The 25,849-nt window shown below is 39.5% G+C and overlaps 1 protein-coding gene across 1 annotated transcript in view; it reads left to right on the top strand.

Annotated features, from left to right (window-relative positions):
• The window catches only part of TENM1 (teneurin transmembrane protein 1), a 375,964-nt gene extending 351,682 nt beyond the window's left edge, over nt 1–24,282 (top strand). Inside the window, exons 24-29 of the mRNA XM_028522241.2 lie at nt 530–765; nt 9,025–9,321; nt 15,332–15,719; nt 16,571–17,791; nt 18,816–18,958; nt 20,404–24,282. Of these exons, the coding sequence (XP_028378042.2) occupies nt 530–765; nt 9,025–9,321; nt 15,332–15,719; nt 16,571–17,791; nt 18,816–18,958; nt 20,404–21,162 (3,044 nt within the window). The 3' untranslated portion in view covers nt 21,163–24,282. The remainder of the gene's footprint in view (nt 1–529; nt 766–9,024; nt 9,322–15,331; nt 15,720–16,570; nt 17,792–18,815; nt 18,959–20,403) is intronic.
• The last annotated feature ends 1,567 nt before the right edge of the window (nt 24,283–25,849 follow it).

Below are 25,849 nucleotides of genomic sequence, written 5' to 3'. Positions count from 1 at the left end.
TCTGAAGGACTCATTCTGTTGTTAGCTTGTGGAACCAGACACAGAACTGCCCCACGTTCACATCCACTTGGAAAGGATCAGTGGCAACCTGTGTCAGTGTTATTGTTTTTTCAGGTACAGCAACTGTGCTAGTGTCCCCAGGCAGTAAGGATGCTAAATTGAACTTGATACTCTTCTCATACTAGCTAGCTCCCAGCATACCCAACTGAGGAGGCCAATCAGAAAGGGAGTTGGTGAAGGAATTCTTTAAAACTGAGAGAGGAAAGAAATCAAAAACAGCCTGCGGTATTAGACAGGAGTCTTTTATCCAAAGAACAAGCTACCCCAGCTATGAAACTAACAAGACCCAAAAGGACAGAGGGCACGTCTGCCAGTCAGATTGTTGTCTAGCCCAGAAGGCAGTCGGGTCCACAGTGCCCCACCTGCTCATCTCTTCCCAAACCTGCCTCCTAAAGCTAAACTTGTCTCTCCTCTGCTTCCTGCACTTCCCTTTCTTTCCCTTCTTCCTCCTTTGCTCCTCTGACTACAGAAAATACCCAAAGCACCTATCGGGTGAGTCCAGATGGCTCCCTGCGTGTCACCTTTGCCAGCGGGATGGAGATCAGCCTCAGCTCAGAGCCCCACATCCTAGCGGGGGCAGTGAACCCCACCCTGGGCAAATGTAACATCTCACTTCCCGGAGAGCACAACGCAAACCTCATTGAGTGGCGGCAGCGGAAAGAGCAAAACAAAGGCAACATTTCAGCTTTTGAAAGGAGACTAAGGGTAAGGCTTGACCTTATACAAGACAGAGAATTTTTGTTTCATGTTTGAAAACTGCAAAACCTCCCTGATCTGAAGTCCCATTTCTCTAAAGCTTTGCTAGGTGACTGACTAGCTAATATGATATACTAATTCAAGAGGGGGTGCTAATAGCTGATAATGGTTCAGGATTCTTAAATGAACATTCTAATAGGAGCTTTCTTTGTCATTAGCCAGCTAAAGTGTTCTAATAGTACCAATTTCAGGCACCAATAAAGTCTGTGTAGGGAAACGAGTTTCATGAGGAAGCTCTCCAGAATCCTTCACGGCATGCCCTGGACATGGTTGTTGGGTCCGTCAGATTGACCCAGGTTCCTGGTTTGTTTGTTTGTTTGTTTGTTTGTGTGCAGTCTATACTTTATTTGGAAAGACCAGACAGGTGCACACAGAAGATAAAAGAAAAAGTCACTGAATGAGATCATTGTCATAAATACATACATATGAAGGGCCAGAGGGGCAAAGGACTAATGAGGTTGGGTAAGTGGTATTCAAAGAGCCCTGCCTGGGGGCAATTAATGATTTGGGAGTTTTCAGGTTCTTACCAAGCACAGTTCACTGTTAACCTGAGCTCTCTCAGTCCATATTGCCTTTCTGCAGAGCACAAAGCCTGCAAACACCACAGAGCTCTGTCTGCCTGTCCCTTCTTACACATAAAGCAGTGTTAGGATAACATGACCAACTTTCCAAATCCAATAACATTCAGCATCAGCCCCAAAGCAACTGGCAGCCTGAGGAAAACAATCAGTCACCGTCGAGGCCAGGCCTGCTTTGAGCACCCGTGTCATGCCTGGGATACACGGAATGCTTGCATTTTGCTCACTCACAGGAAAAATTTGCTCGGAGTGAAAATGTGGGAACCTTTAGACTGTGCAAATGCAACAGGAAACAACCACCCAACTCCAGCAAGAAGCAATCAAACCAGTCTCACGGCTTGATATGGGCAAAACAATCTATAACAGTGCTCGCTTGCCAATCAGCTCTATTGGTGACACCAAGACACAGATTTCAGTGAGTGTTTTTTGAAACAGTCACTAAAGTTGTCTACATGCACAAGTCAATTTGTACATTTTGATTCTATTGACCAATGTCTAGCAGAACATTTACCACATATACCACCGACTTGAGAAGTGAAACCAGTCCAAATACTCAAACTTCTCTGTGTGGGTAGCAGGGACTGTTTCTATCAGGTCCCTGCATAGAACTCTGGATGGGGAAGTTAGATTACTTGTCCTTGCTACCCAGTTTTACAAATGACTTAAGAAATGCCTTTATTTCCTTCACCTGTGAAATGAAAACGGTGTACTAGAGAAAAGAAAGAGTTATCTGTACATGGCTTATCTGCCTCCTGGACTCAAAATAGAAAAATTGTATGAATAAGTCATTTCTTAGTGCCTCCCCCAGCTTATAGCCTGGATAAAACATTGTGAACCAAATCACACACAAAGTGACTGGCATTTTCCATTCTTTAGAATAAGGCATCCATTACTATGTAACTTAACTTTGGGATATTCCACTTTCTAAGATAACCAACCCTGTGTCTCCCCTGCATGTGTACAGGTCATGGAGAGAGACTAGAAGCTATCACTTACACCTCATATCTCAACTTGTTCTTACTGTTGAGAAGCTAATGCTCATAAAACATTTGGGAGCTCTTTAATGTTAAGGAGTAGAGCGAGGTGTTCGCTAGTTACTATTTATAGTTGACCCATTTCCCATCTGGTGGTGGAGTTGAGCAGATTTGTGGAGTTGCATTTAAGGGCAACACATTCAGGGCCTTCTTTCTGTGGCCCCTAGGGTGCTTCTGGAGGTCCTGGGCCTGGAGAATGGAGTTCCCTCTTGGCTAAGGGGGGGTTACTGTGCCTGTCCCTAGAAATCTAACAACAATAACAATCCTGTTTAGTGCCTTAGAGTTAACAAAATTCTTCCAGAGCCAGGATTTCATTTGATAACCACAACCATCCGTTGTTGTTATTCCCAATTTATAGATACAGAGACTAAGGCCGAGAGAGGTTAAGTGATTTGGCCAAAGGCAAACAGCTGTTAAGAATCAGAGTCAGCACTAAAATGCAGGTCTTTGCGTAGCACAACACTCTTTATACTACATCATGCTTTGCTGCCTTGCTCCTTAAAATAATGAATCTACAAATCATTGCTCCACTCGGTGGAGCCACATTGGCAGAACCAGAATCCTCATTTTAATCCTGCAACAAGAGACAAATAATTGGCTCTAATTTACTGGCAAGTGTGGCTGGTGTAGGATGACTGGCTGGCCTCCAGGCAGAGAAGGTGTGAAGGAGACCAGAAGGTGAGGGAAGCTGTTTCTCTGGGTTGTTTTTACCCGCTCTCCCCATCCTCAGGTATTTGTGTGTATACTGCTGTCTCTGTTTCCCTAGGTTAGGCAGATGAGATCTAGTAGGGTGAATATGTGCCCCAAAGGTAGGTGTGGATCCAATTTCAACAGGGCAAATTTTACTTCCCTACTGACTTTATTATTTCAGACATGGTGTACCTTCACTTTTGGTAGCTTTCAAGGGGCAAGTCAATGATACATGAGGTGTGACTTCCTTCTGGGCCAAATATGCAGTGACTCATACATGTAAAAAATAAGCCTCTCTGATGCTCTCAAGTACCTTGAGAGCTTAGACTGAACCTTTTCCTTCTCCTGGTGGACCTGCCTTTCAGAGTGAGGGTGTGTCACAGTACCAGAGCTCTTGAGACAGAATACTAGATTCAGGTACTCACAGAACATGGAAACCCCTACTGCGCTGGGGGAAACAGAGTCTTGTTTGAAAAACCACACAATTGTCTGACTGTAATTTGCAAATGTGCTTGGACAGCAGGTCATAAAGCACTAATTGTTCAGTCTCAAAATGACAGGTTCATTGAAAGGCTAGCTCATTTGGTAAGACAATGGACATGAAATGTTCCAGAAAGCTACCTATCACATCCACCCCAGATCTTCTATCTGGAAAGAAAGACATCAGAAAAGGATAGACCTCTCTTGGAGATAAAGCAACAAGAGCTGCTTTTTTCCAGTGATTGGTCATTCCTTTTTTCAGACAAAATCAGGGTCCCCTTCAAGGTGAAGGAAGCAAACTGCCCAGAAACATGATATCCTCCTCAGCCTGAGCAGGCAAAAGGGATTTTCTACCTCTGGGCCATCCTGCACCAGCTCCATTAAGTGAAATAAATCATATTAACATCCCAAAATTTAATTTATTTCAAAAATCCATTTTCCCCAACCCGAGTTGTGTTTGAATCATCTTCCTTGCAAAGTACTTTTACATCAAGTCCATGCATTTCCTCATCTGCTGCATCAATCTGTGCTCATAAATACATTTCCCTGGACAATCGGGAAATTAGAATGCAGATAACAATAGACATAGTTGTAAAAGAATTGGACATTCACCAAAAACAAACTGGTTTAGGAACTATATCCAGATTGCACCTTGCCGTGTCTGGGGATAATAATGCAGTTATATGAGACTTATCCCAGCACTGGATCCCAGAGCTCTGTACAAGATTTTTCTGACTGAGATATGAGGCTATAGAAAAACTCAAGAACTGCAGATATATACATATGTATATATCCATGAAACTTAAGCAAAGACCAATCTAAAACCCTCACTGTTGACTTTATTTTCTGTTCACAGATAACTGAGAATGGAGTAAATTGGCTTTTAAATGCAACCTGTGAATGTTCATATGTGATCTGAGCTGTGGAAGGGGCAACAAGCCTAATTGAAACACAGGGTCTCAGACTGACAAACGATGGGGAATCTGGGAGGTAGCCAACAGAATTCCAGCATCTCCCTCCGTTCTCAGAAAAAAATGCCTTTGCTGTGCCAGGGCATGTCTGCTCCACTCTCAAAGATTCCCCTGTGTCTGCTCTTTCTGAAAGAGCCCAAAATAATCCTTGTACCAAAGAGACATTGTTTTGGGATGGCAAGTTCTACCCCCCTTCAAAAGGATGAGTAAGATTATTAGGAAGGAGAGGTATGCCCATAATCTAGATAGTGGGCTGTACAATCCTTATTATCAGCAGTATTATTGTTATCATTCATCACAATTGCAGCAGCTAACATTCACAGAGTTCTTACTATGCATATTGTGTCAAAGAGGGGGAGAATTCTTCCCCTCTACCCTTCTTAAATTGTTATGGCTGGACTCAGAATAAGAGTGACACAAAACCAAATTAACAGGAAAAACAATAATTTCATAGGCCAAAACCTGACAAACATCAGCAGTTGCCTATAGATCAACCTTATACGTGTATTAATGTCTTTACCCTACTAATTGAATGAGTCTCAAATTGGAAGTCCTGAAAGGACATTCTCTTAAGCAATGAAAACAGAAACTCCTAGGAAAAAGCAAGTAAAGGCTCAGAAGGGAGGCAAAGGACACTTTTCTTTGGAGCTTCACCCTGTACCAACACTTCACAGGCACTTTGATTTCTGCTGGCAACACAATCCATGATCCCCAGGGCATCCTCTTCCTTCTTTCCTTTCTGGTCTAAGTATGAACAAAAAGCAAGCCCTTCTCCTTACTTCTCCTTAGCAGAGCTGAAAAAAACTAAAGGAAATCAGAAGATATATTAAAGCAGAGCAACTTTTTCTCCCTTAAAAAAAATGATCAAGTCCAGCTTTCTTACCCCAATGTACAGTTTGTTATTTGCTACACTCAAAAGTCTCGTTCGATGTGCACCCTGTCCAAAGAGACCTTTTTCAGCTTGGGGCTATTCCCAAATTTCAATCTTTTCTTTGCCCTTCTCTTTTCCAGGGTAGGGATTGGCGTAAACTGTTTGGAGTAAGAGTGGAAATAAGGATGGATGGCCCATACTTAGGTCAAGGGCTATTATTTTCTTTCAGGCAAAGAAGTGCTTCTATGAATGTGGAGCTTTCTCAATCTTGCTCATGACCCCAAGCAGTCAGAGGCAATCAGCCTAATTCTTATTCCTGCCATAGAGGCTAGAGGCACATCAGTGCTCAGGAAGGAGGGTGGGGCAGCTCACCTGGAAAAGCCTTCTCCTTGCCAGTCTCCTTGCGTGGGCTTTCCACAAAAGACTCAGCTGGGCGAGAGGCAGGGTGATCCTGTGGCATCTTCAATTCCTTCATGTCCTTTCAGCTGTTCACCAAATTTTGCATTACTTTCCAAACCTCACTTTGAAACTAGTGTTTTGGCAGCATCTGCATCTCACAGTGCATTCTCCAGAAAGAGAAGCACAGTTGCAGAAGTCTTGACAGGTGGAGTAAGAACATTAGGCAGAGATTCTCTCTGCTTTGTAGTGGATTTTGAACAGTGATCCCTGCCTATGTAGCTGTAATGACTTTATTAAGAAATGTGTTCTTGAGTTGTAAACTTAATCTATCAGATAAATAAAACCACAAATTGAGTTCAACTGGAAATCACTTGTTACTTTGGCTCTTTAACCATCATTATAACATAAATTGTAACCGTTACAACTGTCGCTGGGAGTACATGGATATTTTACAGCTATTGTAAATGAACGGTATTGCAGTTGCAGATATGTAGCTATAAAACCACAGGAAAGGTAGTTGAAGAAAGAACACCTGGTTTCATATAGGTTTCTGAGCCCTGTGTATCAAAAGACAGAAAATATGTGCTTATCACCTTTTAGGTGATAACAGTGGGTTACTATATATCTATGCCCTATAACACTGTAGGCATTGGCTACAGATGGTCTAAAGAGTCATGATTCCCAACTGGTGGCTCTGTTCCCTGAATTAAACTCACCCCTGAGACTAACCGCACTTCCTTCCAAATAATTTGAGTATCTAATCACCAGTCTTCTGGATAAAACTCATGGCATGGAACATTTGCTAGGCTCTATTTTTGCTGAAGCTCAAAATTAAGAGCAACTATAATTAGCCCCAGCTGGTTGATGAAGAAACTGCAACCAAAAGAGGTTTTTAAAAGCTGAGTGCCACACCCCAATAGAAAAATGAGCAAACGACATGAGCAGACAATTCATGGAAGACATACGTGTGACCAATCGGCATGCAAAAGGGTACAGCCTCACTAGTAACCAAGTAAATGCAAATTTAAACCACAGTAACATGCCATTTTCCCAGTTTCATACTGGGAAAAGTTTACTAACCACGATAATACTTGATGCTGGTAAGGACGGAATGAGATGGATCCCCTCAAGGTTTTGTGTTTGGGTTTCTGGGCCCCCTTGAGATTTTACTTTAAATGGTCACATATGTGCTTATATGCATTTTTCTGGGGGCATGGTTCATGGCTTTCAGATATTCAAAGGAATCCTTGACCATAAAAAGGAACATAAAGTGTAGTTAAATAGCTAGTGAATCAGTTCAGTCTGACTGTGATTAATGTAGTCAGACCCTCATGTTTGGGTTTCCCCTACCTCATTAACCTGATAATTCACATTCTGTGTAGAATCATGTTGACAGTTCGTATACTTATAAACCTACTACACCAAGCTATAATCACCTTGGAATGTGACACATGGGCCCATTCAAAAGCCCAACTAAAATTAGGAAAGTAATCATTATATTCTAAACATAACAATTACCTGCTCTGACCAGTATGGCTCAATTGGATGAGTATCATCCTGCAGAGCACAAGGTTGCCGTTCACAGCACAGGCCTGTATTGTTGGCCAGGTCCCCAGCTGGGGGCATTCGAGAGGTGACCCATCGATGTTTCTCTCCCTCTCTTTCTCCCTCCCTTCCCCTGTCTCTAAACATAAATAAAATCCTTGAAACTAATAATTATTAATACTATTCTTACACTTCACCAGATACGTGTACATGCAATCTCATTTCATTCTTAGCACAACTCTGGTGTAAAGTGGTCATATCACTCCATTTCAGAGATAAAGAAACTGATGCCCTGATAGAAGACATGACTGGTGCACAGACAAGCAGCTAAGTAAATGCCTCCTGACCCCGGGCCACTGCTGTTTACACTTCTAAAATACTCTTCTTTTTCATTCTTGCTTCGTTCCTTGCTTTGGACACCTTCACCCAAATTAAAAACCCCAACCTTTGAAAGTTGGGTGAATGGTGACTTTGTATCATTTTTGCAACCTCTTATGAGTCCGACTCTTTCAAAATAAAAAGTTATAATAAAACACGACAAAAAACTCACTAAAACTGAAACTGAACTAAACTAAAATAAATAAAATCTGTTTTAAAAGCCCTCCCCTTGACTTTCCACCCACCCTTCCTTCAAAGCTCCCTGCTTTCACAGAGCCACCTACAGCTCTGTTGTGATCAGCTAGCCGTAGCGGAAGTGACTAGTGGGACTGCCAAACATTGATGCTTCAAGCTGAAGGGTACAAAAAATCAGGTCAGTTGTCCAGTTGCTTTGAAAACCCAGTGAAAGTTGCCTTCTTGTCGATTTTGAAAGTTTTCTTAACTGTGTTATTTAGTTGTTTGGTCATCTTTTATGGGCCCAGCTGAATTTCCTAGGATTCAGGCACCACTGAGTGCTGTCCTTCATGGAATCCACCTGAGACCCATTGCATCAGGCTCTCTCTGGGACAACTTCGTGGTTGTGAGCAAGCTGAGAACCAGAACCAAGCCAAACTCAAAATTCCATGCTTTAACTTCATTTAGGGGCACCACCCTTGCCAACACTGGGGGACCTACCAACACCTACCGCATTTACCTGCTGGCCTCTGTGAAAGTATTGCTGAGTGGGGTTCTGTCACTAGGGGGCAACCTGAATTCTCCTGTAATACAACTCTAAGCCCAGGTGAACAAGAAAGCCTGAGACGGGGATCTGTGTAAACAGAGGGGACTCAAAATATATCCCTTCTTTCTGATTTATAATCTCATAAATAATCCCCCTTTGCATGTTCTAGTCACTTCACTGGTAAAGAGGGAGCAGGAAGTCCCGCTCCTTAGTAGGCATCTGACTCACATAAATAAGATGACATAATTATTGAAAAGTGTCAGTACCTTTGAGGCTTGAATTGGGAGAAAATGATCAGCAACCTTATATAGAAGATCTAGCATGTGCCAAGAATTAAGACATAGTTCACCCCTGCAGGATTGCACAATCTGGTGGGAGAATCAAGATCAGTGTCATCTGAGGAAGGTGAAAGTCATGCAGATTCAAAGGCCAGAGACACCCCATTGTGAGAGAATCAGAAAAAGCTTTGCAATTGTGAATGCACTAGATGGAGGAACCAAGGCCAAGCTTAAAATGTATTTTGTGTCTTTTTTTTTTGTAGGCCCATAACAGAAACCTGCTCTCCATAGACTTCGATCATATAACACGCACGGGAAAGATCTATGATGACCATCGGAAATTCACCCTTCGAATTCTTTATGACCAGACTGGACGACCTGTTCTTTGGTCTCCTGTGAGCAGATATAATGAAGTGAACATCACATATTCACCTTCAGGACTCGTGACATTTATTCAAAGAGGGACGTGGAATGAAAAAATGGAATATGACCAGAGTGGAAAAATAATTTCAAGAACTTGGGCTGATGGGAAGATTTGGAGCTATACCTACTTAGAAAAGGTAAGTATGTAGGCAAGACAAACTAGTTCTGAATTTCTGATGGAAATTATTGAAAGTGGCCCTAATTACCCATCTTGGTAAGGACTAACAAGAGAAAAGTCTGTGTTCTGGATGTTCTGTTGGTAGAAGTAACCAAAAAATTGCATATACATAATTATACATCTATTTACATATAGCCTATGTGTAAATAGATATATAATTATACACGCACACACACACACACACACACATTTTTTTACATATATCCTATAAGGATAAGCTGTTTTGCAGCTGAAAATTTTCCCTAATCCCCAGTCTGCCAGGTACTTCAAACTAAATTCAGGATAATAGCTTAGCTTTCTCCTCATTTGAGAATATTTGGTCATGCTCTTAAAAAGGTATCTTTATTATTATGAAAGCTCATACTGAAGAAAATAGGTAGAAAATTATAAAATTGTGTGTTAATGCATCTCAGCTCTGGAAAAGAGCCTATTACATAGAAAATAAAAACTTCTAAGTTTGTTAGGATAGTCAGTGAAATTTTAGCAGTGTACATTTGAGGACTAATTTGCATAAGTAATCAACCAGTGTGAGGGGATGGTGGCATCAGGTCTCATAGGTAACAGCCCTTTTTGTGTAGTGACTGTCCAGTCACATCCATAAAGGGAGCTTATGGCCTCTGTTTGGTAGGGGTAGACAAGGATTTGAATCCCACTTGTCAAACATTGGCCTTCATGCAGCAAAATAGTTTCTGGTCAGATCAGAAGCAGAGGACAATCAGAGTAATTGATCTCTATCTGCCATTTCAATTTCTAGTGTCCTAAGATAGTGGATCTTGTTTCCCAAATCTGTCCATTCAACTGAATTTATCAGTCCTGAAGTAATTTCTGGGGATATTAAAAAAAATGCTTTCCCTCAAGCAGTCAAGGGTAATGAGTACAAGGTAACCCCTGGACGTTCTTAGAAAAGTCAGAGGAGTTCATAGCTCACAGGGCAAAATTTCGCAATTTGCAGCCAGTGATGCCAAGCCTTGCTGATACACCTCCAGGTTTAAAGTAAAAGTGTGCCAATGGTTGTATGTCATTATAAAAACTATTGTACTGTTTCCCAGCGTCAGTTGCTGGGGAATTTGCCAAGGTGCAAATGCCTAGGAGATAAAGCTGACCCCACTTGGGAGCCAGGATAAAGGAGCGAGTTCTCTGCTGTATCCATCCCGTGTCCTTTTCTGCTGAAGAAATTGATCAAACCTATAATCTCTATTCTACACTGGGAACATCTGAATCTTACAGAATGGGACTTTGCTCTTTTGAAGTGCAATTAACAAGAGTGACGGGCAAAAATTATATGACTAGTGCCCACAATGGGCTAAACTTCTTACAAAATAAACTGAATCCAAATATTTGGTGGTATGTTTACCACCAAATATAGAAGGCATATAATGATGACCTTCGTATTTAAAAACAGGTGCCACTTATTACTACTGGAATATAGGCTGACTTGTTCTTTCCAGGGGCGAGGATGGGTTTGCCACTTCTCTTTAGAGAACTTGCCTGGGTTTGAAGTCATAACCCTGACCTCATTAGCACCAAACCCGGGCCCTGAGCTAATTGCCTATGGACAGTTGCATCTGGCTCTGTGAAGACTTTCCATTTAGGCTGTCTATACAATAACAAAAGAGCCTATTGAAAACTCCCATTTCAGTCCTGCATGCGGTTATTAGCCTCTGAAGCAATTTCATTGTTTCTCTTTTCTGAATTAGCTGATTATTTCATCAAACTTCCTTGAGTGAAGAAACACATGAAGCAAACTTCAGGAGTTCTCTTTGCTACAGAAACATAGTTGGCAATAATTTTTCAAAACAAAACAAAACAAAGAAACTCTGTGACACTGTCTGTGTCTATAGTGGACATAAATAAGACCTTATCGACATGGGATTGTGTATCAAGTAAAGTTCCAGTGACTTCTAAAGACTAGTTTCCTGACCAGTGAGACAAGCCAAATCACTTGTGCCTTTTTGTTGATTTTTGTCCCTTTCTTGATCCATATTTAATTTGTTCTCTAATTAAAAGGTAACCCCTGACTTATGCAATCCTATTCTGGAAATCTCAAAACATACAAACACATGGTTTTTTACTTTCTAAAAGTCATTTTTCATGACATTGATTTTATTAACATTATTTTTACCAGTGATAATAAGTAATTCACTAAATAAATGTTATGATTAAATGAAATAACAATATAAAGCACCCAGCATATCCAGTCATTCAATAAAAATTAGTTTCTTTCTATTTGAATACTGCACTATACTATTTACTTTCAAGTCGAGAACTTAAATGCTAGTACTTACTGCTACTTGAAGGTGAATTAAAACAGGAAAGAATGGAAGGAAGGAAGGAAAGAGAGTTAAAATATCTTTGAAACTGTGATTCTAGGGAAAAAGGGAAATACTGGATTTATAAAATCCAATTTACATATAACTTTTTCAGTGAGGTGATGAGGTTCTGTGCCTTCCTGTGCTCATTTTACTCCTCTCTTTAATGTGGCCTTTGCTGGCACATTTTTACACTATATCTGGGACAGAGCAAGGACTAACAGGCTTGCTCTTGTAGTGTATTGTAAAGTATGAATTCTCAAACTTTAAAATGTATACGTCTTGTTATGCCTCAAAATACTTCTTGTATTACCTCTGTAAATTTGCTTGGCATCCATATAGCATGAAAAATTAAAGAGTGACAGCAGATATTTCACCTTAATATGCAGAAATTTTGTAACAATTATTTGACTTCCTCTAGAATAAGTGAAACTTACACATATTACTGATATTTTCATACACAAGGGTTTGTAGCCATTAGAAGAAAAATAATTTGGGTAATAGCTGAACTTGCTTAAATAATCTCTTCTCTATTAAAAAATCAATTATTGTTTCTTAAATTTTCTCTGTATGGTCATTAATTCTCTATCTTGATTTATGAGACTTTTCTGAGTTAATTACATTTTGAAGACATGGAGCTAAAATGTTCTATTACAGTAAATGTAAATCTTTCAGTTTCCTGAAATTATTCTTAAGAACTTCTCTTTTAAGATGCATTTAAATATATATTACAATCATGTAATAAGATGTTTTAGTCTGATACATTTACACAAAATTGTCTCTTCAGGGCTGAAATTTTCAAAGGCAGCCTGGAGGGACAGAATGCAGCCTGTGGCTTGAGCTTTCAGGTGACCCCACACTGCCATCTGGTGGTCATTTGAATGCCTTAACTTCTCGAATTTCTACCATCTTATTTCTATTCTTGTTCAAACGGAGTATACAGCAATTATTGTTCTTTTTCTCTTCTTCTTTACAATGATCTCTTTTAGGCTCTCATAATCAATTTTTAAAAATAAAAAGTCTTCTACTCTATTGTTTGGAGTAATAAGAAACGGCCTTTTATCCTGTAGCAGCACAGTGGGCGCTGGATGCACCCATAGGCATTGTTTATGAATAAACTGATAATAATGCCCACCCAAAGTGAAAAAGCAACCAAGTGAGAGCAAAATGGTATTCTAGCAACACAATGGTTACATTCACGAGATTTCTAATCACGTCATCCACATTCTTGCCATTGGCAGGGAGCTTTAAAATAGACCAGGCGCGGGGTGGGGGCGGGAGGTTTCGAGAGCACAGCATCGGCACCACTCAGAAACAGGGTCAGGCAGTGGTTGACTGCAGCGTGGAGAATGAGAGCAGGAGAGAGAACACAGTGGCGATGTGCTATAAATGTTTATAAAGGCTGATACAGTGACTGGGAAAGGCATGGCCCTGGCAGCCTGGTACTAGATAATGTGTGGAAGCCATATGGTGATTGTTTCTGGCCTGCAACACAGGTGGCAGATGTCATTTGTTAATGGCCAATTGACAAAATAGAGTAGAAAAGAGCTGGAAAATCTGACTTTTAGCATAGAGGTAATTGAAAGGCATGTTCCACAGTTTTTTTGCCCCAGATTCTGTTCTTAGTCAAGGAGGAGGTTCTCCCTTTGTGTCCTCATGCCCACGCAGGAATGCCAAGTCTTCTGCTCAATCTTCAGTGGGGTTTTTGGAGCTGCAGATTGTCCACAGCTGATGAGATGACAGCATTTCCACTGGCAGCTCTGTTTAGCCCAGCACAGTACTTGGTGGAAAGGAAAGAAAGAACGAGTGAATGAGCCAATAAATGCTGACTTTGACTTCACAGTATTGACATGCAATTCAAAATCAATAATTCTCAGAAGGGCAGGGAGGATATGCAGTCTTGAACATTGAAGTGTATATTATGTGTGTTTCTGTAATTCATAGTCAAATATTTATGTAATTGATATTTAGAAGGTAAAAAAATACCTATTGTTTTTATATCAGAAACGTCAGAAAATAAAGCTCAATTAAGTCCCAGCTGGTGTGGCTCGGTGGATTGAGCCCTGGCCTATGAACCAAGGGGTCGCCGGTTTGATTTCCAGTCAGGGCACATGCCTGGGCTGTGGGGCAGGTCCCTGGTGCGGAGCACACAGGAGGCAAGCACACATGGATGTTTCTCTCCCTTTCTTTCTCCCTCCCCCTATCTCTAAAAATAAATAAATAATCTTTAAAAGCTCAACTAAGTCTTTATACTTGAGAAAGTAGTTCTTAAGAAGGGAGGGGTAAAGCTTCCTTGGGGAGTTACATCAGAATTTTCCCGTGTAATTTTTATTTTTATTAAAAGCTGATATTTATGCCCTGATTGGTGTGGCTCAGTGGGTTGGGCATTGTCCCACAAAGCCAAAGGTCTTGAGTTCAATTCCTGGTCAGAGCACGTGCCTGGGTTGCGGGCCATGTTTCCAGTTGGGGGCGTGCGAGAGACAACTAATAAATGTTTCTCTCACATCAATGTTGCCCTCCCTCCCCTTTCCCCTTCCTTCCCTTCTCTCTAAAAATAAATAAATAAAATCATTTTTTTAAAAGATGAGATTTAAATGCTTTTCAATTAGAAATAGGATTGACTCTTCCCTAAAAGAATGCTCCTTCTATGTCTAGGTTTAAGTTTAAAATAAAATAAGCCAATATCATTGAAACACCTAATACAAGCAAGGCACTATGCTTTAACAAATAACTGTTTCTAAAATACAGATCAGGTTGGAGAAAGAAGGCTTGTATAACCGGAGGATTGTCCACTTTTAATGGCATGTTCCAAAGCAATAATATAATATTTTACATATACCTTTTTAGGAAGACATCTACTACATGAAGTCAGTGAATACTTTTCAATGACTGTAACTTAATACATAGCAAACCCGGCCATTCATTTACCTCCTTCCAGTCCATCTCCAGATTGAAACAACAGTTAACTGTTCTGGAATATGGACTTCAGTATTTCTCCCAGCTGTGCAAATGCTTCAGCTTGCTTTCAGTTCCCTGTTGCCAACATGTTTAAATCTAAATTCCTTAGCATGACTCAGCAAGGCAGCATGACCCAGATCCAGCCTACCTAGCTGGCTTCATCTCTTGCCATTCACCATCATCCCCACCCCAACATATCCATGCTCTGGCCACACAAAAGTCCTCTCACTCCCTGAATAAGCCATGCTTTCTTTCTCATTCAGACCCTCACAATGCTCTGCCCTCTATGAGGAGTACTCTTTTCCTACTCTGCTCCACCCACCTCCCTGCCTTCACCTGGACAATCTCCAGTCATCCTTTAGGTCTCAACTCAGATGTCACTTTCTCCAGGAAGCCCTCCCTGATCTGTGAAATCTGGGTTAGCTGCTTCTTCTTCTGCCTTCTGAAAGTACCCTGTCATAACACATTTCGTACTGTATTGTAATGGCTTAGTTACTTGTCTCTCTCCTCCAACTAAACTGTAAGTTCTATGAGGATAGACACCATATTGACCACTGTTTCAACTAGGGTCCACCGCAATGCCTGGCACATACTAAGTGCTCAATAAATTTGTGTTGAATAGCCGAATGTGTATTTTCTTTAGTCTCTTTTTCTCAACTTCAGTGGTATATATTATGTTACTCTGCCTTTGTCTCGTTTCAGTCCGTGATGCTTCTCTTACATAGCCAGCGGCGTTACATCTTTGAGTATGACCAATCAGATTGTCTGCTGTCAGTCACCATGCCTAGTATGGTGCGCCACAGCTTACAAACCATGCTTTCAGTGGGCTACTACCGGAACATCTATACCCCACCAGACAGTAGTACTTCTTTTATCCAAGACTATAGTCGAGATGGCCGACTGCTACAGACCCTGCATCTGGGGACAGGGCGCAGAGTTTTATACAAGTACACCAAGCAAGCAAGACTGTCTGAGATTCTCTATGATACCACTCAGGTCACATTAACCTATGAAGAGTCTTCTGGAGTGATTAAGACAATACACCTGATGCATGATGGCTTCATTTGCACAATCAGATACAGGCAAACAGGTTTGTTGTGAAAGAGTGGTGATATGTACATCACATCATATTTTTATGGGATTTTTGCTGCCCATGGTCTGAGATAGAAGCATTAACTTGTAGGCATTGAATCCAACCAACTGTTGCTTTAGTTCTCAAAGTATCTTCTACTGAGAATTCAAAATATATCATATGCTCCATGAAAACTCATTCCTTCAAAACATGCAGTATATTTCTCTTTTTCTCTCTCAGTTCTCAAGAAAGTTGAGAAATAAGTACTTACTGTAACTGCAAACCTGGTCCTACCCACCACCAAATCATCCCAAAGATACAGCTGCAAAATATCAGTCTCATTGACACTATCTCACACTCTGTGTAACCTCTGCAGGCCTCAGTTGATGGCCAATTATCTTCAATTAATGTCAGAACTTTTTATTACATTTCATCCTTGGGGTTTCTAAAATGCCCAGATCTGTTCCTTGAATGCTGGACTTTGTCAAAATCTGACCCTCTGACTTTGTAACCCAAGCCAAATGAATTGAAAATACTTTTGTCAGTGCTTATAAAAAGAAAGCATGTTTATAATATCAGTTTCCTCATCTCAGCCAGTGAATGGTTATTATTTCTATAGTTCCTATAATTCAATTATTCTGTAACTGTAATATATGGTGTTTTAAATGTTTTTTCACATTTGGTGACCACAGTATGAGAATATATACTGTGGAATGATATACCCAGGCTTAGAAATCAGAAGTTAACATGTAATATTTTATTTTGAAAATAAAGGCATTAATACTAAAGAAAATAACGCTAGACCTTTCTGATTGCTCAGTACTAAGTACCTAGCATCATTCTCATTGTGTTGATTTTGATTCCCCCAGGACCTCTTATTGGACGCCAAATTTTCCGATTCAGTGAAGAAGGTCTTGTGAATGCTCGGTTTGACTACAGCTACAACAACTTTCGTGTCACCAGCATGCAGGCTGTGATAAATGAAACCCCATTGCCCATAGACCTGTACCGATATGTTGATGTCTCTGGTAGAACAGAGCAGTTTGGAAAATTCAGTGTGATAAATTATGACTTAAATCAAGTCATAACTACTACAGTGATGAAGCACACCAAGATCTTCAGTGCCAATGGACAAGTTATTGAAGTCCAATATGAAATCCTGAAGGCAATTGCCTACTGGATGACTATTCAATATGATAGTATGGGCCGTATGGTAATATGTGATATAAGAGTAGGAGTAGATGCCAATATAACAAGATACTTCTACGAATACGACGCAGACGGGCAACTACAAACTGTTTCTGTAAATGATAAAACCCAGTGGCGTTACAGTTATGATCTGAATGGCAACATCAATCTTTTAAGCCATGGGAATAGTGCTCGTCTAACTCCTCTCCGATATGACCTCCGGGATCGCATCACCAGACTAGGAGAAATTCAGTATAAAATGGATGAAGATGGCTTTCTGAGGCAGAGGGGGAATGACATCTTTGAATACAACTCTAATGGTCTGCTACAGAAAGCCTACAATAAGGCTTCTGGCTGGAGTGTACAGTATTACTATGATGGGCTTGGGCGACGTGTCGCCAGTAAGTCCAGCTTAGGGCAGCACCTCCAGTTCTTTTATGCAGACCTTGCCAACCCCATAAGAGTTACTCATTTGTACAACCACACAAGCTCTGAGATCACATCCCTGTATTATGATCTCCAAGGTCACCTTATTGCCATGGAGCTAAGCAGTGGTGAAGAATATTATGTAGCCTGTGATAATACAGGCACCCCACTCGCTGTGTTCAGCAGTCGAGGCCAGGTGATAAAAGAGATATTGTACACGCCTTATGGAGATATTTATCATGACACTTACCCTGACTTTCAGGTCATCATTGGTTTTCATGGAGGACTCTATGATTTCCTTACTAAGTTAGTGCACCTGGGGCAAAGGGATTATGACGTCATTGCTGGGAGATGGACAACACCTAATCATCACATATGGAAACAGTTGAACCTCCTTCCTAAACCATTCAACCTCTACTCCTTTGAAAATAACTACCCAGTTGGCAAAATTCAAGATGTTGCAAAGTATACCACAGGTATTTAAATGGTGCAAAACTTTACACTAATGTAAGGAGATAACTCAGTGCTGTTTATCATGTAATCTCAATGCCTTTGTAAATATGCTTCCTCTTCCTGCCAGTTAGCCCACAAGTTATTGTGCAGTCACTGTCTTTCTTAGTCTTCTGGAGTAAGTAAAACTCTTCATAAAACACAATGCTTTTGTGCCCTGGTATATTTTTTCTTCCTTTAAAAAAAAAACCTTTATTTATTTATTTTTAAAAAGAAGGGAAGAGAGAAGAAAGGGGAAAAAAACATCAATGTGTGAAAGAAGCATGGATTGGTTGCCTCTCACATGCCCCCCAACTGGGGACCTGGCCCACAACCGAGGCATGTTCCCTGACAGGAGTTGAACCGGCAACCTTTTGGTTCACAGGTCGCTGCTCAGTCCACTGAGCCACACCAGCCAGGACTTTTCTTCCCTTTTAAGCTTTGTGTTTATAGTTTTCACTCTTAAAAGCTTATACGAATAATTTGATAAAAGAACAATTCAGGATTCTGTTGTATCTAATAAGTCTAACATCACAGTCTGTGTGGCCTTAGTACTGCTACCATGTTAAGAATTTTAGTGCAAGCCCTGGCTAGTATGGCCCAGTGGATTGAGAACCAGCCTGCGAACCAAAGGGTCACTAGTTTGATTCCCAGTCAGGGCACCTGCCTGGGTTGCAGGCCAGGTCCCCAGTAGGGGGCACACAAGAGGCACACATTGATGTTTCTCTCCCTCTCACCCTCTTTTCCCCTCTCTCTAAAAATAAATAAAAATATTTTTAAAAATTAATTTCAGTGCAATAAAATGAGCCTATCTCTGTGATTATCCAAGAATTCAAAGGTTTCCTTGCAGAGAGAGGATCATATGCTTTAGAGTGGGTAATATAAGGGGAGTTTTATTCCAGACTGCCCATTGGCTAAACGTATTGAAGGCAGGAGATTACTGTTAAAGCTTACCACAAAGGTTGTAAAGTATGGACTTTAATTTGTTTTCTTTAATTTTGTGCCTCACAGACATTGGAAGTTGGTTGGAGCTATTCGGTTTCCAGTTACACAATGTACTACCTGGATTTCCAAAACCAGAGTTAGAAAATTTGGAATTAACTTATGAGCTTCTGCAGCTTCAGACAAAAACTCAAGAGTGGGATCCTGGAAAGGTTAGTAAAAGTTTTACCATCTCTACTTACCTGAAAAAACATAAGAGCATCCAACACCATGAAATAGTATTAACATATACTTGATTACTTATTTTTGAGTTGTCTTAAATATTCACTAAAATGTCCATGATTAAGGAGGAGGTAGAAAAAAATTGCATAAGGAAATGAGCTGAGGATTGGAGCTTTTGGAAAAAGAAAAGATGTTGCAAAGTGACTTGTGACATGTGACTTGATGACTATTGGGTTAGACAGACAACAGGAGAGAGGAGCTGAACTCATAAAATTCTGAAATGGACTACCAAGGGCAATTATGGATTCTATATAGAGAAAATTGTCCCTTAAGAGACATGAAAACATCAGATCTCCAACTGTAAAATAACCCAGGGCATAGTGCATGAAAAGCATGGAAATAACAGAGCTAAATTATTCTGATAAAGGGAAATATATATAAGCAGTGAAACAAAAATAATATAGATTATAGGGATAAAGTCCCTGGAAAAATAAGAATACCCACACATTCAAGTTTTGGCAGATGACTTCATCAGGAGTATGAGGTACAAATGAAAACAAGAAGGAACTTTTTCTTTCAATGAAAAGAAATAAGAATATCTGTGTTAGCCAAAAAAAAAATGGCTTTAACAAAATAAAACTGAAATTTGGGGGGGACTTGAAATTTAAGTGTAAAAAATCATAACACAAAGGAAATTCTAAATAGGTACTATAGTCTTTTCCATTTTTGTAGATAGATATAATACGTTACTGTTTTTGTCACTAAAAGTCCTAAAAAAAGTTTAGCAAAATGTTTAAAATTGCCAAAGCTTTGTAATGGATCCTTGGAGGTTTATTATTCTTTTATTCCTATTTCTTAGTATGTTTTAAAATTTCCATAATAAAAAAGCATTTTTATTTTAAGTCCATGTAAAAAGGTCAGTGAAATTCTTGCCGGTTTGCTGTTGTTATATTTATAAGGTCATAGCTGCTGGAAAGCAAGACTGATGCAACTCTTTATATATTCCTGTGCCTAATGTATTACTCTATACACAGGCATAACAGCTAGTTGGTGTTAGTTAAATTGGCAAAAATAAAATGTCTTTGTTCGAGGGGAGCTGGAACGTGTTAGTTAAATTGGCAAAAATGAAATGTCTTTGTTCGAAGGGAGCTGGAACTACCTAATTTGAAGTTCCTACTAGCTCTGAGTCTCTGTGACATCAAGTTTGAACATATTTCCTTATGTTTAACTCACCAAGATACCAAGAAATGTATGCCAAGTGATCACGTCGCCTGTTAGTCTTTTCTCTCCAAACCTCTGATGAAGAGATTCCAAATTTGGCTTCTTTTTAAATTGCAAGCCAGCAAGTTGCAAGCTTTTGCTTTTCACAATCACCAGACGTGTGATGGGTGTTTAACCTGTGCTACATTTGCACTGTGTCTTTCTTCTTTCCCAGACTATCTTGGGTATTCAGTGTGAGCTCCAGAAACAGCTCAGAAATTTCATTTCCTTGGACCAACTTCCTATGACTCCCCGATACAATGATGGACGATGCCCTGAAGGAGGGAAGCAGCCAAGGTTTGCTGCCATTCCGTCTGTTTTTGGAAAAGGTATAAAATTTGCCATCAAGGATGGCATAGTAACAGCCGATATTATAGGAGTAGCCAATGAAGATAGCAGGCGGCTTGCTGCTATTCTCAATAATGCTCATTACCTGGAAAACCTACATTTTACCATAGATGGGAGGGACACTCACTACTTCATTAAGCTTGGGTCTCTGGAGGAAGACCTGGTGCTCATTGGTAACACTGGGGGGAGGCGGATTCTAGAGAATGGTGTCAATGTCACAGTGTCCCAGATGACATCGGTGTTGAATGGGAGGACTAGACGGTTTGCAGATATCCAGCTCCAGCATGGGGCTCTGTGCTTCAACATCCGGTATGGGACGACGGTCGAAGAGGAAAAGAACCATGTGTTGGAGATTGCCAGACAGCGCGCTGTGGCCCAAGCCTGGACTAAGGAACAAAGAAGGTTGCAGGAAGGGGAAGAGGGTATTCGGGCATGGACAGAGGGGGAAAAGCAGCAGCTTTTGAGCACTGGGAGGGTACAAGGTTATGATGGGTATTTTGTTTTGTCTGTTGAGCAGTATTTAGAACTTTCTGACAGTGCCAACAATATTCACTTCATGAGACAGAGCGAAATAGGCAGGAGGTAACAAAAAAAATCTCTGCCTTTGCGTCACCAAAGACTGCCTGTTTTTAAAACATAAAATGGTTTATTGTATTGGTTTTCTAGATCAGAACTCTGTATATGTAAATATGGAGGAAAAACATATCCAACTGCCTTTCAATGTGACGGAAGATGGTATTTTAATATTGTTTGTTTAAACTCTTTAAGAAATGACAGAGATTTTTAGTTCTTGTGTGGCAGTATTCAAAAGAACACAAGTAGAATTCAAACAGCAAAAAAACAAAGTTTTCAGACAGCACCACTTTAAATTTGTCAAACCATGCATATACATATGTTCAAATACACAGAAAGAACCCAAGGTTCTATATCTCTGTTGTGACACAAAGTTTCATATGTAAGTGTTGGCAGAAAAGGTGGTGCAATAGTCTCTGAACCTTGCATTTCGAAAGACTGCCAGCCCTTTCACATTTTCCAGATCTGTCATAGAAAACTTCAAAAGAAGTGTAAAATGTCCTCAGCCACCATCTCCTAGACTGGAGAACCATTTCCCCTTCCTCCCTGATTATTCCCTCTTGCTTGTTAAAGTAAATGCCATGTTGTTGTGCTGTGTTTTGGCGTGTGGTGGCTGGTTCTGTATACCACACTGCCCTGTGGGTGTGGTACCCAAACTGAATTGCCACTATTTGCTTGTGTGTACATGATACCAAGGCAGCTGGCCAATGTAACTCCTCCTACCCAACCTGTTTTTACTACTTTGTGTTTTACTAAATTGTCCAGCTGTACTGGCGTCGTGTAAACATAGCTTTTATTAACCTGGGTAGGAATTTCTCATTTATATACAGGGTGTATTTTGGTCATAATTTCACATTAGCAATTCAGCATTTACACACTAACCCAATGGTTTTGTGCACACAAAAGGTAATTTACTGTAAAGTATGATTCTGGCACAAAAAAAAAGAGGCTTTAGCAGGCATGCATGCCTGGGATGCCAATAAATCACATGCATGACTACTGTACAAATTCATAAGAGCCAAAACCTTAAAAAACTAGACCAAGTATTAAAGTTGAAAGGAAAGTACCAAAGAGGAGACCAAGCTAAACAGCACAGTAGTTGCTCTACATTGTTTCAGCCCACTTAGATTTACCTGTCAAATGTGCAATTCTGTATTGAACATCTCCCAGCCATAGTCAGGAAATTTAATTGTGCATACCCTTTCTGACCTAAAACATTTCAAGTAATTATAGAGAGGCAGACTTTTTTTTTTTTTACCAAACTCATTTATATGGTTACTTATTTTAGTTTTCAGTCTTTGCCCATGTAGTTTGATTTAATCGTATCTCCTGCCTAGGAAAATAACTATTTTCCAGGAAGGGTGATTTTGTTCTGGATCATTTAAAATTTGGGGGGAAAAAGATCATGATTAGTGTTAATATCAGCTGTAGTTTCTCAATCTCTATGAATCCTGTAGTAAAATAAGCCCCTTAGTGATCTGGGAGATTTGTGCCCAGTGACAAAGAGACAGTTTGTAAAGTGCTGTGTAATTGGAAGTTACCACAAATGAAAATACATAACAGCATGAGGTGGCCTGTAGAAAATTCCCCTGAGCTGGCTTCAGCACTTTCATCCCCAAGTCTGGACATTTACTATGTCTGAAGGAGAATTTATGATGGTATGTTATAGTTTGGATTGTTTCCAGCTACTACCTAAATGCAGCATGAGGGTCATTGCCTTGCTTTGTGATGACAGTGTCTTTGAAAAGATGCAAAGTCAGAATTCAGGCTCAGGCTAAGGTTTGTAGAGTCTGGTTCCTTACTATACAAAGCAGAGCGAGGGAGAGACAAGGACCCGCAGACAGTAGGGGAGGATGTATCCAAACATTTCATTATCAAAACCTTCAGGTTGGCATTACCACATTGTTACACATGTATTGAAAGACAGTAAGAGAGAGAAAGGATTCATGATGAACTCATCTCTCTTTTTAATTGGAAGTGTACCAACTCAAGAGATTACTAATCCAGACTACAATCATATTATTGGTTTTTTTTTCCCTGAATCAGGCCTGTGTTAATGGTACAGTATTTATTCAGGATGGGTTTCTTAAATGACTAACAAACTTGTTGAAAATTTGAATACCTCCACACCAGCCTAAAAATGGACCTTAAGTTCCTAGAACCTCTGATGTTCTTTTAAATTAATGGAAAAATAATTTGTGAACTGTATATAGAGAGTGCATTCATAAATGTGATGATGTATTTTGTCACTAATCCCAGATGTCGATATTAGAGTCTATTTTGCTTATATTTTAAGTGATTATACTTTTTTGCAATTCACTGATGGTGTATCATTTTCAAACTGCTTTAAATATCCATTAGAAACAAATATTTGAAGCTTTTATGTAATAGTAATTACCTTGAACTGTGCATTTCTAGTTTGTAATACATATTTATTTAGTTTGTGCCTTTAGTTTCTTAAAGTTATATTTGTATTATATTCAGGAAATGCACTTTTTATCACTTACAGCTGTAGTTTTAATACTGCCTTGAACTATTACTGTTCTCTTTACCATTTCCAAAGTTTTTGGAAGGAAAGAGGAAAAAAACCCAAAAGGTTAACACTAATGAGTAATAAATGTAAGAGAAACATTTTGGCATTTCTCAATAAGAACGTGGAGATACTGAGTACAGTACATTGCTTCCTGTTTGGCTGAACACAAAGAATGCCTTCATTGACTTGCAGTCCTAAAGTTTCAATTAATGACAGAACAATTCATTTGTACTTCCTGATGAAAGTAAAAGCATCTTAAAAAGAAACATATGAATTTCTCATACCCAACAGACAGGCGCTGGCACTCCACAGCCACACCCCAATCAAGTAAGTCAGAGTGAGACCACAGAGGTTGGCTCTCCTATGAAGAACATTCTGGGCTGGAGGCAGGGAATACTCTGTGCTTGTTTCTTTTTCCTAGTTAGGCCTATTTTATTTGCGCTTCTTTTGTTGTGTTTTATTTTCACTCTTGCACTACAGTCTAGAGAGCCAAATGAGCTGAAAAGTTCACAGTGTAACAGACATTTAAATACATTTATTTTTAGTTGTCATTCTAATCATTATTGATTAGAAGCATGACACCTGAAACATAAAGCCCAATTTTTAGCAAAACACCATATAAATAGGCATATATTTTATTTTTAACCCAGCAAAATAATGTATAAAATAAATGTCCTTTACTGTCAATTTACCTAGAAGATCTATAATATAGAGACTATATATATATATAATATAATATATACAGCACAGCCAAATGTATGAAAAGTTGACAATGTATAATTTGGAATTCACATGCTAACTATATAGAGAGGTATAAAAGTAAATTATAATTTCACACGATTTTTCTTTTTTATCACTGTTGGCCCAGTTTCAAGTATTCTCCCATGTTATTTCTACTTTTTTCTTTTTTCTTTCCTTCCTTTTTAAAAAAAGAATATATTTTTAACCAGACCAGGCCCCACTGTAATATTACCTGAGAGAATCAGGGCAAAGGTTTTGCATTTATGCAGATATGTTCCTGTAAGGGCAATTGTAGTGGAGTTCAGTGGTGATGGAAGCAAAAGTACAGTAATCAAGTATTGAAATAAACTGTAGACAGATTGGAATGTATTATAGCTTCTGGAAAACAGAAGGCTACAGATCAGATGCAACCTTCTTGTTTTCTTAGAGAAACTCACATGCACATAGCTGACCTGACTAGTACTTCAGATCTTGGACTGCTCTTCCACAGCCTTCTGTAAGGTTCTTTATTCTGCAAAACAAAGCAAACAAACAACAACAACAAAACAAAAACAAAAACAAAAAAACAACAAAATCACAAAAACAAAAAAAAATCAAAAAAAACAAAAAAAAGCAAAACAAAAAAAAAAAAACCCGGAAAACAACAAACAACAAAAAAGAATTCAACCACAAAATAGTGACTGTTATTTCAGTGTGTCCTTCATGTGAAAGCTACCAAGGACCAAATATACTACTGTGTGTAAGAAGAAATTACTTCCTAAACAGTAAGTGAAAATAGTTAGAGTTAAACTTGCTGTGGATTTTGTCTTGGCAGTTGTCATCTTACATTATTTGTCAAAGGAAATGTGTTTGGCAGTTAAAAATCCTTCCTTAGATTTAGTGGTGGACTTTAACCTCTTAAATAAATGTTAGTATATCAGATTGTGTCCTTGAAAAATATTTTACTTGTATGAATCATGACAATGTCTAAACCTTAACTATTCTTCTGACAAAGCATCAGTAAGAGAAAAGGTGAAAAGGAGAAGTATAGCCTTTACGTCAGAAAAATATTCTTTTTAGCTGCTTACTTTCTCATGAAAAGTAAAGATGTTTACAGTGTATGCCAAGATTTTCAGTTTCTATATAACAGCAGTTAGAGGTTCTAATCATACTGAAAATTGTGTTATAATGGCCTGAGCCGTGTTGCTAGGAAACAATAGGTTCCAATTTTGTATTCCTGCTCTCACTCCTGTGCTGAAAAGTGAGTGGATACTGTACAGGTTCATGTTCTCTGACTGCAGTTAAATGGTCTTTTGCATTTTGCTCTGGTTTTCAGGCCAGAAGCATGCATTTTTCTACAAGAGCATCACAACAACATGCTGTAAATATTTAAAGTTCAACATTATGTGTCGATATTTGAAAGAAAAAGTACTTTGAATATTTCGTT

This window comes from Phyllostomus discolor, chromosome X, assembly GCF_004126475.2.
Source record: "Phyllostomus discolor isolate MPI-MPIP mPhyDis1 chromosome X, mPhyDis1.pri.v3, whole genome shotgun sequence".
In the NCBI taxonomy this organism is placed as follows: Eukaryota; Metazoa; Chordata; class Mammalia; order Chiroptera; family Phyllostomidae; genus Phyllostomus; species Phyllostomus discolor.
The sequence above is the reverse complement of the archived record's forward strand: the minus strand, read 5'-3'. Positions and strand labels throughout refer to the sequence as shown.